General features: G+C 41.4%; 1 protein-coding gene across 1 annotated transcript in view; it reads right to left on the bottom strand.

Annotated features, from left to right (window-relative positions):
- apolpp (retinoid- and fatty-acid binding glycoprotein apolipophorin) overlaps positions 1-17,375 on the bottom strand; it is a 45,642-nt gene that overhangs the window by 17,756 nt on the left and 10,511 nt on the right. The window contains exons 5-12 of the mRNA XM_011146204.3: positions 12,003-16,544; positions 10,227-10,733; positions 9,381-9,567; positions 7,864-8,080; positions 5,429-5,721; positions 2,449-2,643; positions 1,728-1,954; positions 645-1,137 (exon numbers count right to left, since the gene is read on the bottom strand). Of these exons, the coding sequence (XP_011144506.2) occupies positions 645-1,137; positions 1,728-1,954; positions 2,449-2,643; positions 5,429-5,721; positions 7,864-8,080; positions 9,381-9,567; positions 10,227-10,733; positions 12,003-16,544 (6,661 nt within the window). The remainder of the gene's footprint in view (positions 1-644; positions 1,138-1,727; positions 1,955-2,448; positions 2,644-5,428; positions 5,722-7,863; positions 8,081-9,380; positions 9,568-10,226; positions 10,734-12,002; positions 16,545-17,375) is intronic.

Raw genomic sequence — 17,375 nt, 5'->3', positions numbered from 1 at the left:
ACGATAACAATGATGACTTATTCTTCAAAATAAATAATGTTAACAAATCGTTTTTTTAGTTTCACTAGGTAATAGTAGGAAAGCATACATATCAACATATGACGAGAAAGAAAGTTACTTTATTTATTATAAAAATGTATTATTTATAAACCGGAAATTATAAAATAATTTTCTTTATTTTTGTTCATTTCTTCATAAGTTATGATAACGGCAACCAATTATTCTTCTAAAACCAATAACTGTAACTACAAGTTACCTTCTTTCTCTTCAATGTTTAACCAGTAATCATAGAGTCGCACATTACACTGAATCTTTTTAATGCTTTTTTATATTGAATGTTATATGTTATAGCTGTTATATTTGAATAACGAGATTTCAAAATGTGAATATTCGAACATTCAAATATTCGAAAGATGCTAATCGCATAGAATTTTGTTACACTCTCCGAAAAAAAAGAAAAAATTAGAGCTTTGATGTTTCAAACAGAGTTCGAAGATTCGGAAATCAAATTGTCCGAAACTTCAAACTTCAGCTTCAAACATGGAGTTACACCGAAGCTCCGTATATATCAAATAGCATCACTTCTGGAAGGCGGAGATTTACTCGTAAGAAATAACTTTCCCAGAATCTCGAGAATTACCTACCTTGCTGATACTCCAAATACTTGAAAGTATTCCGATCGTGCACCTCGAAGTTCACCACGATAGGCTTGTTACCGGCTACAGCAACCTCGGCGTCGAACTTCTGCAAGTCCTTCTGTAACTGGAGTTTCGCGTCGACTCTGATGACCTCCTTGTTGGGCGCGGTCGCCAGAAGATATAACTCCGTGGAATCCGCGAAGAACAGGACGCCCACGCTCTTTGGTTTCTGATGTCGGTCCAGGTACGATAAGAAACTACCGAAACTGACCTTGTATTTCGTCAGTGCCACGTGCGACTTCAGATCGACTTTCAGATGCTGCCCACGGCTGGTCATCTCGAATAAACTGGTAATATTGTAGCCTGAATCGATTTGCTGTTCGTGCACTTTCGCCACTATGGTGATTTTCTGCGTTTTCTTGCTGAACACGTCGATATCTACGTTTACGTCCAGCAAGTGCTCGCCGCCATGGTGCAGCCTACCCTTCACCGTCATGTCCTGTGACAAATATCAGCCTGTGTTATCACGGATCTTGAAGTCTGACGTGTCTGACGCCAGGAGTTATTCGAGTCATTTATTCAAGCAAAATTAAAATTTAAACAAATAACTTCGCAATATGCGACGTAAGGACGAAGTACGAATTTAATGTGCGGAAAAGCAGATCAACGAGAACATATACTCGTCTGCTCTTTCTCTCTCTGCTCTGCCCCCCTCCCCCCTCTCTCTCTTTCCTTTCCCTTTTTTATAGCCGTCGAGCCGCTCGGCGAAACTCGATGTTCCCGCTAGATTGCGAGAAAATCGAAGGTAAGGTAACGGCTTTACCGGGAGGTGTTCTCTTTCCAGTTTTATTTTAGAACCCTACGACCTTATTCGCGCGAAGATTGGGAGTAAAATCGCGAATGTTTTTTCAGAAGGAGTCTGTGCGTTTATTCGGACGTGGTTTTCATAATATTGTAACGGCTTTAAGAATTACTGAATTGGGGAAAATGTGTGCATTTTTTTTGAATACCCAATAACCAGAAAATATTGAGACAAATTAAGGTAACTTTAAGACATCATTTAGACATGTACATGATATGGATACATACCTTCGGTTGTGACGGGTACACAAATTTCATCTCTCCATTGACGGACAGGCTCTTCTGGTCGACGTTGGCATCACCAGTCGCGATAAGAGCGGTCTTTTCGGTCGGTTTGTTCTTTCTGTCCATATAAAGGGCTATTTCCATTTTGTACGTTCCGCTTTGTTTTGTTTTCGGCACATCATATACAGCAATAAGAGCCAGTTCACGAGTGGGCAATGTTAAAACAATACCTGTGAAAAAGAGCGCGATTGTTACTTTTTCGCCCTATCGAGTCCGTATAGAAATTTTTCCAGAGCCTTTCCGCAGCTTAAATTGCGATTAGGGGAGTGAGTATACCCAATTTTATATTCTAAACAAATTATTTCCAAAACAAATTATTTCACTATCATACGAAATTGGGAATAAAATTTTTACCTCAGACCTCGACTCGAAAATTGGGCAAAAAATTTGTGGAATAGCATTTTTTAACATAAATTTTCATTTTTTTAGCGCAAATTGTTCTTAGGACAAAGTCGATGTACTTTTATGGAATCAAACATGGAATTCCATTTTTATATCAATTATCAAATTTAATGGAATAAAAATTTAAATAGAAGTACTCAAAATGCGCAGTTTAATATTTATATCTTTTTTATATACTTATATTTGTGAAGTATAAATATTTTTCAAATGTTCCATATATGATTTCTCTTTTTGATGTAAAGAATAAGTAAAGCTACCGTACCGCTTTCCTTAGGATGATCGTACACGCGGTAGGTGTATTCAGACTTGTCTTTCGACGAATGCAGATACAAGTTGACGGAATGATCGAGCAAATGCTCATTGCATTCTGTGTTCGTCTTCAGTCCAAATTCCACCGGCACGTTGAATTTCTTCAGGTCTACTTCCACCGTTAGCTGATGCTTCAGATAATTCTTATCTGCAAACGATTTAGGGCAAACATGTATGAACAAGGGAAAAGATAATTGTCTTGCATGAAAAACCAAACATACTGAAGGAATGGAGGAAAGATGAGGTAGTAGAAGGAAAGGGAGAAATAATTCTTTATCGTTGATTACCATTCCCAAATTAAAGCATCTATTGAAACAGGTTTTCGCGTTGCTGATGTTCGATATTTATCCGCGACTTTAAACCCGACTGTTTGCTAACACGCTATATCAATAGAGATCGCACAGTAATAACCGTACAATTTGTTGCGGGAATAGCAGATTATAAAGTCATCGTCGATCTTGAGTTGTGTAATCGGATCTCGTCGAAAGCAGCCGAGAAGCGCGATGACATTCCGGCCGATAAAATTAATCAGGGATAAAATCGTTGCTTCGATCGGAACGCTCGTTTGAGTATTTCTTTAACAGCCGCCGGGGAGGATCGTAAAGAGATCGTGACCGTTAACGTTACACGTCGGAAGCTCGTTAAACTCTCGTCTGCGATTACGCGACTACGTTACGTCCTGAGCTCGACCCTCGAGCTCGTCTTAAATCGCGAGAATTTTATTTCCCGTGAAAAAACAACTCGAGGTTCAGCTTCAGCCAAAACGAACGAATTGATCCCGAGGGAGAGAGAGAGGAGAGATAGAGGCAGAACGAGAGAGGAAGTGTGAGAGAGAGAGAGAGAGAGAGAGAGAGAGAGAGAGGAAGAGAAAGAGGGATTGATGGAGGAGGAAGGGTGAGGGAAAGAAAGGAAAAAAAGAGGCAAAGTAAACTTTATCGTGCTATACGTCATTGCGCGGCGCTAGAAAGGATTAAGATGCGTACGTCAGCGGAGCACACGCCCTTGCGGCGTGACGTCATTCAGCAACGGCGCAACTTATTTTTTTCTTATATCGCTTTGCAGGTGTACGCGCCGCCGGTCACGCCTGTCTTTTCGCATCGCGGCGTTCTCGCGACGCGATCTCGCGTTTGTCAACACCCTCTTCCTCTTTCTCTCTCTCTCTCTCTCTCTCTCTCTCTCTCTCTCTCTCTCTTTCTCTCTCTACCTCTCTCTCACTTTTTCAAGAGTACAAAAGAGAGGGAGGGAGGGAGAGAAGAAGAGAAATAGGGAAAGGAAAAAAAGTAGAGGAAGAAAAAGAAGAAGAAGAAGAAACGAAGAAAAAGGAAAGGAAGGCAGGCAAAAAAGCAAAGAAGGAAAACCAGCGCACCGGCGAGTTAATGCAGCGACGCGCCGTTGCACTCTACGCCATGCAACGGCGCAACCGTGTGAGAGTGCGATTCCAGGGTGCCTCTATTAATAACTGAGGCGAGGCACGAATTAGGTGCAGATCACGCGAGAATAGAATGCTATCGACCGGATGATCTATAGGAGTAGGACCACAAAACGCCTTCGAGAGCGGCCAGGTAGCAAGCAGCAGACCTTCTCCTTCTTCCCGTCTCACCCTGAGTTTCGCCCTCACCACGGCGCGGCGAGATACCCCGTTACGTACGCGCGTACGCGGGATATTGCGACGTATTGCGCATTCATGCGAAATATCGTCGTGCGTGCGTCGCGTCGCGTCGTGTCGCGTCGTGTCGCGGGACGACGTCTCAGACATCTCGACGTCCGCGTCGGCCTGGCGGACCCACGGAGGGAGTTCTCTCTTAATTATTCAGAAAGGGGCGGCGAGCCCCTTATAATGTATACGAAGGTGGACGGACGGAAGCGTGTACGACGCGATAAGGATGATTTCCTGGGAGAGACGGGGAACGATACATCGTCGTCGCGCGATCGTGTGTTTCGGTATCTCCACGCGTTTTTATGACGGGGGTTCCCGCGCGAAGAGCGCGGCGTGCCTCCTTTATTTTTACGAATTCAGGCTTCTCTTGTGCTGCGCGAAGCGTGTTTTAACAAAGGGTCGGCTCGACACGCAAGCCGGCCGTATTATCGAGGCGGTGTGTTACCAGGAACCGCCAATACCCCCGTCGTTCTCTTATTTGCGGAACGTGTCTTTAATATAATTCCATTGCTGTAAATTTCAATTATGTAGGCCCCGGAACAACGAATCGTTTGATTTTCATTAACTATAAACACTCTTCCTTACTTTAACATTTGCGGCAGGCAAAGATACTCGATATAAATTATCTAGTACAATCTTCGAGTGATCTTTTTTTATGATAACACACAAAGGATCGTGAAAGTATATCGGGTGTCGAGAAAGTACGGATCATATTAATATTATCTGGAAATGCGAAATGTACAAAGACAAGATATGACGCGTAAAAACGTAAACTGAATGTTTTGTGGTTCGATCTTCACAGTCAACGGGAACGACAAAAGAGAGAATATCACTAAGTGCAAGTCTGCGTAAAAGCCGCAGGAGGACACATTTGATCTTCATTAACTATGAATCCTTCTCTTCTAGACATCTTAAGGTTTGCAAGGTGCAAATATTTAATATACGCTATTTAAGATAATCCCAAGCTACTTTTCTTCTGCAGCAACAAGCAATGAGCAAAGTTACACGCATAAAAAAATAAATTGAATCTTCGTTGACCCGAGACCTTCAACGTTTAAAAGTCGACCACATTCAACGGAAAGGCAAAACATCTTAAAGCAAACAAGTGCAAGTGTCCTGTAAGCAGCAGGAAAGCACACGAAGTTAGAATTTATCAGGGAATTTTATTCGGGCTGGACTCGTTCTCAGATAGTCGGACGTACATGAGCAATTTCCGTTGCGCGAATGTCAGCGCAGAAAGCACGTGACCAATCTTGAAAGATAAATCGAGACTTACGGTCGGTGTCGTAGCTCGATTGGAGTTTAAAGTGAGCGCAGTCCTTGCTCTGCTCGCAGTAACTGTTGGAGACGAGGATTTCCTTGTTCGAGAACTTGAAATCGCCCACGATCGCGACCGGGTCGAATTTGGCGTTGAGGACCATCACCACGCCAGCCTCACCGTCCTTCTCGCGAGTCAATCGCTGATGGGTGTACTTGAAGGAAGAGCTCCTCGTGTTCTCGCCTATCTTCAGATTGCCGTTGCCTTCGACGATGATCTTGCCGGCCTCGTCGCGTCGTTTGTAGCTCGTGCTGCGGAAGAATCGTAATCTTACATCTCAGACGTATTTCGAGCATCGGCGAGCGTGAAATGAGCCGATCGCCAATCGCGCAAATACACGTGTCTCCCTTTACTTTCTCTTTGTTGACCTTTTCATTTCGACCTTTTTCATTTCGATCGATCTGCAATACGTCGAGACATTTACCTCCTGCGTTGGACGGCGCTTATCGCGGCTTTTTACAACGACGGCTGGCGTGATCGATGACTTTTCTGATTCATTTTCCGACTTTTCATGACGGATCTCAACGTGGTGGCGATAAAAGGACCGCCACCACGGTGAAAATGTGTACGTGAGGACCGTTGGAATTAATTTTAGCGGTCAAATCGATGAAATTACACGGCGAAGTGAAATAGCGAACAGAGGAGAAGGCACCTGCTCCGTATATCTTTCTCTGATCTCCTTTAAAAATAACCTCGTGCCCTTTCGTTAATTACAGGAGAACATCTTTACTCTTTGTTTTGTCGTCGCGTAGGCGATCGATCTTTTACTTCTTTTATGTACGCGCGAAAGCCATGTCCATGTATCGCTATTAGTTAGGAAGCGTCGTTCTGCATTACGATGGGAATATCGACCATATGACAAAGCGATGGAACGTACGAAACCATGAATGTAAGCTGAGGATATATGTTGCAGCGAATCAAGCAGACACACCCGCGTTCCAATTGCGGATCCATCCCTTTTCTTTCGCACTTAAGTGTCCATTATTGTTCCATCGAGTGATCGTCAATCATTCTTCAACGATAATCTAATTGCGGTCGTATTGAATTATTGCGTCAGTTATCGCGCGAGTTTCTTTCCCGCGATATGTCTGTGTCGAGGCAAATTGCTTCCTGATTTGAAAGAAAAAGGCTATAGTTCCGAAAAAGTTTAACCTCTGATTTTTATGAAATTTGATGAAATCGTTCTAGATATTCCCAAAATAACATATCCGGTTTTTTAGCGCAGCTGAAAATTAACTATGATACTGCTACAATAATGGCTTTTTTTGTGGTAATTATACAGTTTCTTTGCCTTCTGATTTCGATGAAACTATGCTTCATCTACTCGTTTTTGAAAGACAAACAACTTTTCTATCTGCAAAGATCGTCGCTTTCCATGGCGAAGCGAAATCTTCGCAAACGGCTGACGGAGGTTCCGGGGGACGAAAAGGAATCAGAAGGTAACATGCAAATAATAAAAACGAAATCTATATCTCGTCAAATATATACTGTTTTTATGTTATGTATTTCATATCTTGCGTCAAGGCCTCGCTAATCTTTTCAGTATGTATGTTAGTATATCATAGACCCAGCAAACACAATATTGCATGTAACGTGCATGTTAGTTGTAATTTCCTACTCAACAATATAACTGTTATATAACACATGTGTTGTATAACAGTTATATTGTTGAGTAGGAAATTACAACTAACATGCACGTTACATGTAATATTGTGTTTGTTGGGAGATTCATCTATTTAATAAGACGAAGATTTAGTAGATATATTCATATTAATAGATACAAATAAGTTGTTGCTGATTCTTGCAAGTTCCATCTAAAAACTTCCAAATTTCGTAAAAGAAGCTAGACAACTACTTTCACCACATGATTTGTTACGATTATGAATGATCTCGGTAAAAATAATGTTGTTAAGGGTTAGAGATAGGGTAAAGTTTGGTTAGGTTTGGAGGTTTGGTTTGGTTAGGTTTGGTTAGATCTGGTTAGGTAAAAAATAATGTTTTCCATTTGATTTATTATATATATGACAGTGCTTTGATATATGTTTCTTTCCGCAACATGTTATAAAGTCGAGATTATTACTCTTCCGCAATATTCATGTGTATAAGTTTGGAAATTAATAAATTTATTAATTTAGTAATATCAAAGTTAATCTCAGGTTCAGTTGCGTCAAGAACCTTTTGGATATGTTATTTAGAACAATTTCACCAAATTCCATGAAAATTGGAGGTTGGACCTTTTCGAAATTACATCCATAAAAGGTATTGAAACCTTTAACCCTTCAACTGTACGTGGCGAAAGGGAGCAACTCACGAAGAGACTAAATATCATGACGTTGAGACGCGTGAGGAACATGTCGTTTGAACACATATCGTTTTTTATAATTGATCCTTACCTTCCGGTTACAATGTTTTTACCATCGCTGCTGACGGTGATGAGGATTCTCTTGCCGGTCTTGGCAGTAGCCCCGTTAGCGATTTTGGCGCTAATCTTGCGGTGCTTGATTTTGTCGCTGTCGAAGTTAACATTGATGTCGAAATTGTCAATGCTATCCAATTTCGCATGCCCGTCTGCGACAGCGAAGCCCTTCGGTGTGTCGATCTTCAATTCACCTGAGAAACAAATGGTACACAAACTTAATCAAGACCATTATTATGTGCTTAACTGACTTGAAAAGCAGCTGGATAAAGATAAGATGAAATGTATAAATTCTTCTAAACATTTTGTTCTGATTATAGATGAATTCCAATGCAATTTCAGTTTTCAATACTGTCTGATATGTACTATACTAACGCAAATGTCTATGCAAATATCTACGACATAAAAGGAAATATTTCAATATTTCACACATTTGCAGAGTGCGCGCCGCGATATAGATTAAATTATCTGTGAATGTGTTTTTAAATAATTTTTTAAAAATGAGGTTGTTTCAATTTAAGATGCAAATAAAAATAATACATATTGATATCATCTAGCTGAAAGAGTCAGTTGATGCTGGAACCTCCTTATATAGCACATAAGTTGCAACAATATTGCTGTAACTTTGTTGCAATATTGCAATACTGTTTCAACACTGCAGCAACGTTTCTTTAACTCTGTATGCTGTATGGGTCTGGATGACTATTTATTTGATTTTATCTAGATAAAAGCAAACACTGTTCACCTTCATGTCTATTTTATTTCATTGAAAACCCGATCTTTATTAACAAATTAGAGCGAGAGAAAAAGAGAGAGAGAGAGAGAGAGAGAGAGAGAGAGAGAGAGAGAGAGAGAGAGAGAGAGAGACGAAATGAAAGACAACCCTACTAAAAATTGAACCTTGTGAGGATCTAACCACGAGATAATAAATTTGTATCTAACATCTCTATCAGGGGATCAATAATATAACCCGCGCAACGCACATTTTTCAAAGATATCTCAAGACATCCAAAAGACGACCTATTTCTTTAGATGTCTCTTGGACATCTTTAAAATGTCTTTCAGACATGCATGTTGTGTGAAAACGTTCACTTTTTCCAGTAGCTAAATAAATAAGTTAGCTCATAGTGAAATAAATAAAATAAAATAAATTACAATTATAGAATATGGAAAATCACAAGTAGTTGCCAGCCAGTAATGTAACGCTTGCTTCTACTTTCTTAAAATTTTTATGAAATAACGTAACCTCAATTTCGATTTGCTATCTAATTTTAAAATGTTTGTGGCGGCTAGGTTATATATTTCAATTAGATTTGCGCTATCTATTTGACTGTATCTGATGTATAATAGCTAAGCGACATTGTAAAAGTGATTCTATATTTTAATGAATGAACTAGTAACGAGTTAATAATGAGCTAAAAGATTTAATTTAGCCCGTTAGCTACTAGCTTTCGATTCAGATTAGTTACATTTCTACTCCGCGATTAAGGTTACCTGTATATTCGTGTTCGCTGAGTTTCTCGAATTTGGATAGTAATTCGGTCTTTCCATTCGGGCATGTCAAAATAATATGGATCATGGGAGATATGTTGCCGTCTTGAATCTCACTCTTGGCCGTGTACTTGGTATTGTCGGCGGTGATGGCCGCGTCGGTCTTTCTAAAGCTTCCATCTTTCGATCTCTTCAGAAATACATAAAGCGAATATTAACTACCTGATTGGTAGATGTAGCGCGAATTAACGACATTATTTTAACTTAATTTAAGTATTTCATTGTCGTTGATAAACTTTAAAAGAATACATTCTCAAATTATACTATTAACTACACTACACTATAGTCAACTATGCTATAAATGATGTCACAAATAAAAAAATGATAGAGGAAGGGGAGATTTGATAAGGTTAGCCTTCCTCTATCAGAGAGAATATTTGTATACGACTCGGTCAGCCGATGCTCGAAATTAACAAAATCACGGAAAATTTTGTAAATACATTGTACATCCGAGCGTGCTATTTTTACACGCATAAGCGTGCAATTGGCTAAAGCTTTCTTTATACACGTCTCTTGCCGTCTTAAATCATATCATTTAATATATTTTAACGTTTACGTTTAATTTATTACGTTTTTTTACCTAATATGTTAAAAACGATCGTAGTTTTAAGGACCAACGAACCAATGAGAGTTGGACGCGATTCGAGTAAAGTTTGTATAATTCTCGCTAATTCCATAATAATTTTGTTACAACTCCAAAAGGACATAGCGGAAACAAACTTGAAAGACAATTAACATTAAAAATAAGTAACGACAATTAGCATTAACTCGTGACGTTGCGAACGTTACCTCGTGGTTCAGAGAGAAGTCGACATTGTGCATGTTCTCATACGGAGTGGTGGCCTTGCCGATCAGATGAATGGACGAAAAGTCACGATTACATATAAAGGAGTCGATAGTGATAACTGTCTCCTTGTTGTCAAAATTGGTAATCATTTTACGGGTTATCTTCATTTTCTCGTCGTTGGGCTCGTAACTGAAAGTATCGTGAATAACGATTGGCGGCTGTTTGTGGATAGTCAGTACGATCTTCAGTTCTCCGTCGTGGGGATGATCGGAAGCCCTGATTCCATTACTCTTGGAGAAACCCTCGAACTTGATAGACTTGTCATCGTTGTAAGTGAGATCAGAGACCAATTTCGCATCGATGTGATGTTTCTCAGGCTGATTCAGCAGGCTGGATTTGAAATCTAGTTTGAGGTTACGCAATTTCTCGGACGGCAGTACCAATTCTAGGTTGCCGTTCAATATGCAAGGCTTTTCGTTTTCATCACCGGGTACATAGTTGGCGGAACTCTGCGCAAACAACATATTACTGTATGATAAATAATATCAAATAGAAATAATTGGATAACAAATAATAAAAATAAATAATATTAAATAAAAAATAAATAAGTTATAGATAATATAGGATACTAAACAATGTGTAATAATATATTTCACATACATCAACAAACAAGTCAGTATGATGGGTTGCGTGCCCCTATTCAGCTGATAATGCAGAGATTGCCGAGAAAGTCACTCGTTGATTTTGTTGATAATGATATTTGCAGTGCTCCCAATTATGACAAATGCACTAACTTTGTACCGTGATCGTTATTATAGTTTATCGATCGCTTATCGACAGGAATCGAGCCTCATTGAGTTAAAAAAGATGTTTAAAAAAGTAAAACTGAGAAATCACTATTACGGAATTAAGCAAAATAAATAAGAGTTATAGTTAAAGAGATAAATAATACAACATATTTTCTGATTTTGCACAATTTCTTAATTGCTTTCTTATGTTGAAAAGTTCGATAGAAATTGCAGATTAGAAAGAACAATACAGAAATATTTAAAAGTCTTATATACTGTATTTCATCCATATTTCTACAAAAAATCGCTTCTGCAACAATTTGAATTGACTAGAAACTTATTCAGTATAAACTTATGCGAAACTATGTTGTAGAACGAGCTTGTCATAACGATCACGGTGCAAAGTTAGTTGTACTTGTCATAATTACAGGAGTACAGTTCAAATATCATTATTAACAAAGTCAACGAGTGACTTTTTCGACAACCTCTCATTATCTACATTATCGTCCAAATAGGGGCAAGCAACCCGTTATACTGACGTGTATGTTGATGTTATATCCTGTACATGTACATACATATTGAAAAAAAACAGGTTAAAAGGGAACAAGTCTTAGGATTACACAAATTGCAATAAAATCTAAGATAGGACAAAAATCAACAACCCAACATAGAAATCTAAATTACAAAATGTAACTAATGGTAAAAAAAACTATCAAAATGGTGATCCAACTATATAACAAGAATAATTGCCTTTAGTGGGAAGATAAATAAACTAGACTATAAACACAATAATAATCAATCAATAAGATCAAATAAGATAAAATGTGTCAATTTATTTTTAAGATAGTCCCATTGAACTAAATTTCGACCTTGTGTCGTTGAAACAAGAAATTGAATAAACATGAATATTCTACCGACTCGATTTAAATTGTTTTGGCCAATCTTTTTTTTTAGCACACTCCTCTAAAACAAAAAGTAACTTCCACGTACCTTTAAGTGGAACTTGCTCAAGGAAACGGCAACGTACTCCGACATCTCGCCGCTTTCATGCTCGCTGGCCTTATATTCCACACTGTATGGATGCGAACCTGTTATTTTTAACATAATTTCATACAATTCCTTATAGCCGTCAATGTTAGGCAGATTTTTGGAATAAAATTCCAATTCCTTGGTGTTACCACTGTAATCAGTAATTTGCATTTTGCCATTGCCGCGGTAAGTATACTTCTCAAAGTTTACGTCTTGGGCGTCGGCGACGTATGTCACCTTGGCCATTTCGCCTCCTTTGGTTTTGTGATCCTCGAACAAGCTGTTCACATGAATATCGTATTTGTCATCCTCCTTCTTGTCGGAAGTGCGCTTAACCTTATAGACCAAGTAACGGCCGTTTGGCAGGGTGATGTCCACGTCAGCGATCAGTTCGCCCTCCTTAAGTGTGCCTTCGAACTTGCCCTTGCCATTCAGCTCGATCTTATGATTCAACATATCGAGCATGTTCTTTGAATCAATAGTATTCTTCTTTAGGTCGGTCACGGTGGACAATTTGATGACTTTGCTCGGATCCTTCGCATCAAGCAATAGTTCGAAATGCCCGGTGTGCACCGTGCCAGCTATGGTAAGATCTCCCGTACCTTTGATCTTTCGGTTGATTTTTGGTAGATCGATGTCGAGATGAGCGTTACCCTTATCACCCTGCATTGACATCTCGCCTACGACGTTCAGGTAGTTCTTCAAGAACAAGATCAAATTGCCATGTGAGTTTGTGCCCTTTTGTAATTTTAGTTGGAAGTTCACATATTTGACGTCGTTGAGGGAAATAACCGCCCGGGAATTGATGTTCGCCGGCTCAGTGACTAATGCAGCGACAGCCTTAACTTTCTTGCCATTCAGATTCAGGTTACCGTCCACTTCGAAATCCACCTTGTTCTCGTTGTTGTTGCATGTAACGACCACCTCGGATTCGTACTTGCCGCCCGGCTTCAACTCGATGCAGTTCTTGTATTTGCTCTTGTGCGGATCGACAATCGTACGCTTGGATTCCAACTTCAAGCTATTTTGCAACAACTCAGCCTCGAACTCGACCTCATAATCACCCATATTGACCATGTTCCGCTTGGCCGACAGTTCCGTACCGAACTTGAACTTGTCGTAAGTAATATCGATGTCACTTTCGATCGAATTGGGCTTAATCTTGCCGTTCACGTCGAGTATCAACTTCAAAGCCGGGTATGAAATCTTGCTGTAACCTCCCAACTCGAAGTCCTTTTGTTTGACATCGAAGATTATGTATTCTTTGATAGTGAGACGATTCACTTCGGACTTGAGATCCGGCCCGTGAACGAAGACCAGGTTGTTCTCCATCTCGTATGGATTTGCACGGTATTCGTACTCGAGATCGAAACCAATATTGGGATCTCTCGACGGTACCGCCGACAGACCAAGCGAGAAGTGCTGTTCTCCGAGTTTCTTAGCGTCCATCTTCAGTGCGACTGACTCCTCACCGTAGCTGACACTCATGTCTAGAGCGCCGGTTGTCTTTGTGGACAGGATGTAGCCGTTGATGCCAACGATTTTGTGACCGTTCGCCATCAGGGCCACTCTGTCGAACATATACTTCTTGCCACCGTCTTGCTCGACCAACTCCACGAAGCCGTCGACGTTGTATTGTTGAGTAGCAGCTGTTTTAACTCCGGACAGTTTCTCGATGTGCTCCGGCATCTTGTACTCTAAGATAGGCTTGTATTTGGGACCGCTGGCTAAGAGACCGACGCGACCGTAATATTCTTGTTGATCATTATTCATTTTGATCATAAGCGAATGCTCCTCGGAAGTATCTTTCAGCACCGCCTCGGCGGACATCTTTTTGAAGGGAGAATCTAAAGTCACTTTAGCGTACTTGTTAGGTTCTAGACCAGCCTCGGCAGTTAAAGATATGCGTCTGTTGGTTTTGGTGTTAGGCGTTTCCATTATTAATTCAAAGGACCGAGTTTTGGGTGTCTTACAATCATAAAAGACCTTAAAATGATAATAGCGGAAGTCCTGGCTGTTGGTAATGCTGAGTTTAGCCGGACCATTTAATGGGAAGAGAGCACGCTTTTGCATCGCTTCAATATTGTCATGCGGGAATTCCACATGGCCGCAAAAAGATATACCAATAATACCGGCGGCTTGATCGAAGCAGTCTTCGTATACCTTGCCCTTGTTAAACTTGGCAGCCTCGTATACATTGCCCTTTTGACCGGAACTCATGAGAATTTCGCTGCTTACGAGTATAATTTGCTCTTTAGGCTTAGGCGCACCGATGACAAGGTCGATACCTTTGCCATCCAATATCTTCACTTTGAAATCAGTCGCCATGTTAGTGTGCATTGTACTGACTACCTTCATGCCGGACTCTACGTCGAACGCTTTCACCGCCATAGTGCCGGCCACTCGCACGGAGGCACTCGGCTCGAAGCCGAAGTTAAAGTTGGCATTATTCGGATTCTCCATGATTGCCGGGATGTCTATATTGCCGTATTGCTTGAAGAGCATCACGCTGGTGCCGAGCAGATTGAGTGTCAAAGGTGCACCGAGATTCGTTGGATAGACGAGCTCCGTGTCCATAAGCTGTATGTGATGCTTCAACTTTTCGTCGAATTTCTTCAACTTATTCATTCCCACATCGAGCTTCTCGAATATCTTGTCGATGATCTTATTTATTGTAAATTCCTCAGAGTGTCCGTTCTGAGTCAAATAGTACATCTCGACACCAAACAGTTTGACGGAGAGGTCTAGGTCGAGCTGTTGGTCCACCTCGTTGTTCCTTAACTTCACGCCCTTCGCGAATTTGTCGAGCTCGCCTTGTTTAATCTCACGTTTGCCGCGCAACTTGTTCGTCTTCTCCTGGATGTAGTTCACGACGTTCGTCGTGTCGTGCACACCTTTCTCCACCATTTCGTCTACGTCGTCTTGCATGAAGCGACCTTTTGGCCCGAAGTAGTGCTCGATCAATCTGTCGAGATTCTCCATACGCGTATTTATCTCCAAAAAGTTGAAGCTTCGGCCGAAAAGCTCGGTGGTTAGATTCAAACTCACTGATCGCGGCACGAAGCTGTTCTGACTATAAATAACGTTGCTCTCCATGGCGGAACCGACTCCGAAGTTGTCCATATCGTACGATAACTCGTTGTTGAAGGAGAACTTGCGGAAGTCCTCTGGGAATTTGTTGTGCGATTTGATCTTACTGAGATGGTGCTTGGCCGCGTCTTTGTTCGGATCGGCGGAGGCTCGCAAGTTACGCAGGTGACTCTGGATGAAGGAGCCGACTTGGTTGACTTCCTCCTTATCCAGCATGTCCTTGACAGCGCTAGCAAAGTGTTGACAAGGGCACCTGACCATAGACAAGTACGCATTGATCCTGATTTCGCTGTCCTCGTCGCGATCAGCCATGACCTTGAGAAGTGTGTTCTTCCACTTCATACTGCATCGTGTGGGCAGAGTTTCAATCGCGGCCACCCTGACGCGGTTGCGAACGTTCTTATCCTCGGCGATATTGGCCAGTTTCACGAGAGTGGCGTCGTCGAGATATTTGGTATTGCCCAAGGCCTTCAAGGCCGAGACTACCAGATTCTCCTGTTCCCGCGTTTTCGCCTTGCCGTTGCCAACCTTCTCGCGAATCTTGTGAATCGCCTGCTTCACCTCGGCCACGTTCTCACACGTATGCTCTTGACAATACTTGCCAATCACCTGACCAACTCCGAGGTAGCCGAGACGTGGCAAATCCGGCTGTTCCAAGAGGGACGTAACCGCAGTCACCGATGGCAAATGCACGTGATTGACGAGGGCGAGACTCGCGTAGAACACGAGCGTCTGCATGTCGTTGAGTTCATGGCTTTTCAGTAAATCCATGCCCACCTCGGCGGCCTCACCGGTCCCGGTGCGGAAGAGTGCGTCCAATAAGATCTTCTTGTCCTGAACTTTGTCAAAGCCGGCGCCGTTTCTCACCTTCTGGTAGATCGTGAGAATGTCGTTCTTGTTGCTGGTACTGAGCACTCGGATGAGCTCGGCAAACTTCTCCGCGGCGTGCTCCTGTATCGTGTCGACCTCCTCGGCGCTGGCGGCCTTCAAGGCCGCGGCGATGCTATCGACCGACGACTTGATGATGGGGTGTGGTGCATCGAAGATCAGAGACTTCGGCTGACTGACCGGGGCCTTCGGATTGTCGCCCTTCTCGCTCTTCAGCGTCAGCGTCGTCTGTATCACTGTCTTCGCGCCGATGTTGCCGTTGCTGAACGGTTTCAGCTGGTAAGTCTCGACGGAGCTCGCCTTGTTCAGAATGCCGCGTTTGAAGCGTTGCTCGATTTTTTGGTGTGATGACAGCAACGGCGCAGACTGAATGTCCGAACTGAGATCGTAGATCGCGGACACGGGACCTTGCCGGATATGCTCGCGATAGCTGCAGCGGGCCAGATTCCTCTCCTTTTGCACGATCAAGGAGTCACCGTCCTTGTGGAAGGTAAAGTCGGTTGGACAGCCACCGAACACGTCGACCTGAGGAAGAGGTTTGCCATGTGACACGCGTATCACCGTGCTATATGCAATAGGACAAATGTTTAATAAATACATACACTATGGCTCTGAAAAAAGGCTGTTTTTCACCATTTTTTTCTCGTAAACGTGAAGTTCTTTTAACTTGCTGTTTTTTTTTATTAAAGAATATCAACATTGTAGATTATTTTCCAATTTTTTATGCTTTATATTCTTTCAAAATAGCTACAGTATAAGAGCTAGAATTCTAGGCATCATGCGTCGACTTGGAAATTGGTACCGGAAAAAACAGTTATAAAACGTATCGGAATGCAAAAAGTCATATATTTTCTTAAAGTACATTAAAAAACGCAGCTAGCATCGTAGCACTGTTTTCACACATTTTGCTTCTAAACAAAATGGCACATATTTGAATTTTAAAGCCTACTTTTTTACAATATTAATATTACAATTACAAGCGAACAAAAGTATAAACAAAAAAATCCCTACAATACTATCTACGTTTCAGTATGTTCAATAGACATGTTAAACCTCAAAGACAAAGTCGGTTCAGTAGTATTTGAGAAATCCTTGGTACCAGTTTTCAAAGCATGGTTTTGAGAAAAATGCGTCTAAAGTTTTAAGTAAGGTTTAAAACGAGTGAACAATAAAATTGTTTATCTTAAACGGAATCATTGATTCCTGGACCATAAAGTAAACCCTCAGTACTCAGCTTATCAGCCGCTTTATTTAGTTTTTGCTCTAGTCGTGCCGTTTTTGTAGAGGCACACGCTCGTACGTAATACGCTACCTGCCGCAAGAAAACATACAAACGCGTGCTTTGCGCGCTTACAC

This window comes from Harpegnathos saltator, unplaced genomic scaffold (genome assembly GCF_003227715.2).
Source record: "Harpegnathos saltator strain DR-91 unplaced genomic scaffold, Hsal_v8.6 scaffold358, whole genome shotgun sequence".
NCBI lineage: Eukaryota > Metazoa > Arthropoda > Insecta > Hymenoptera > Formicidae > Harpegnathos > Harpegnathos saltator.
This window is presented reverse-complemented; position numbering and strand designations above follow the sequence as displayed.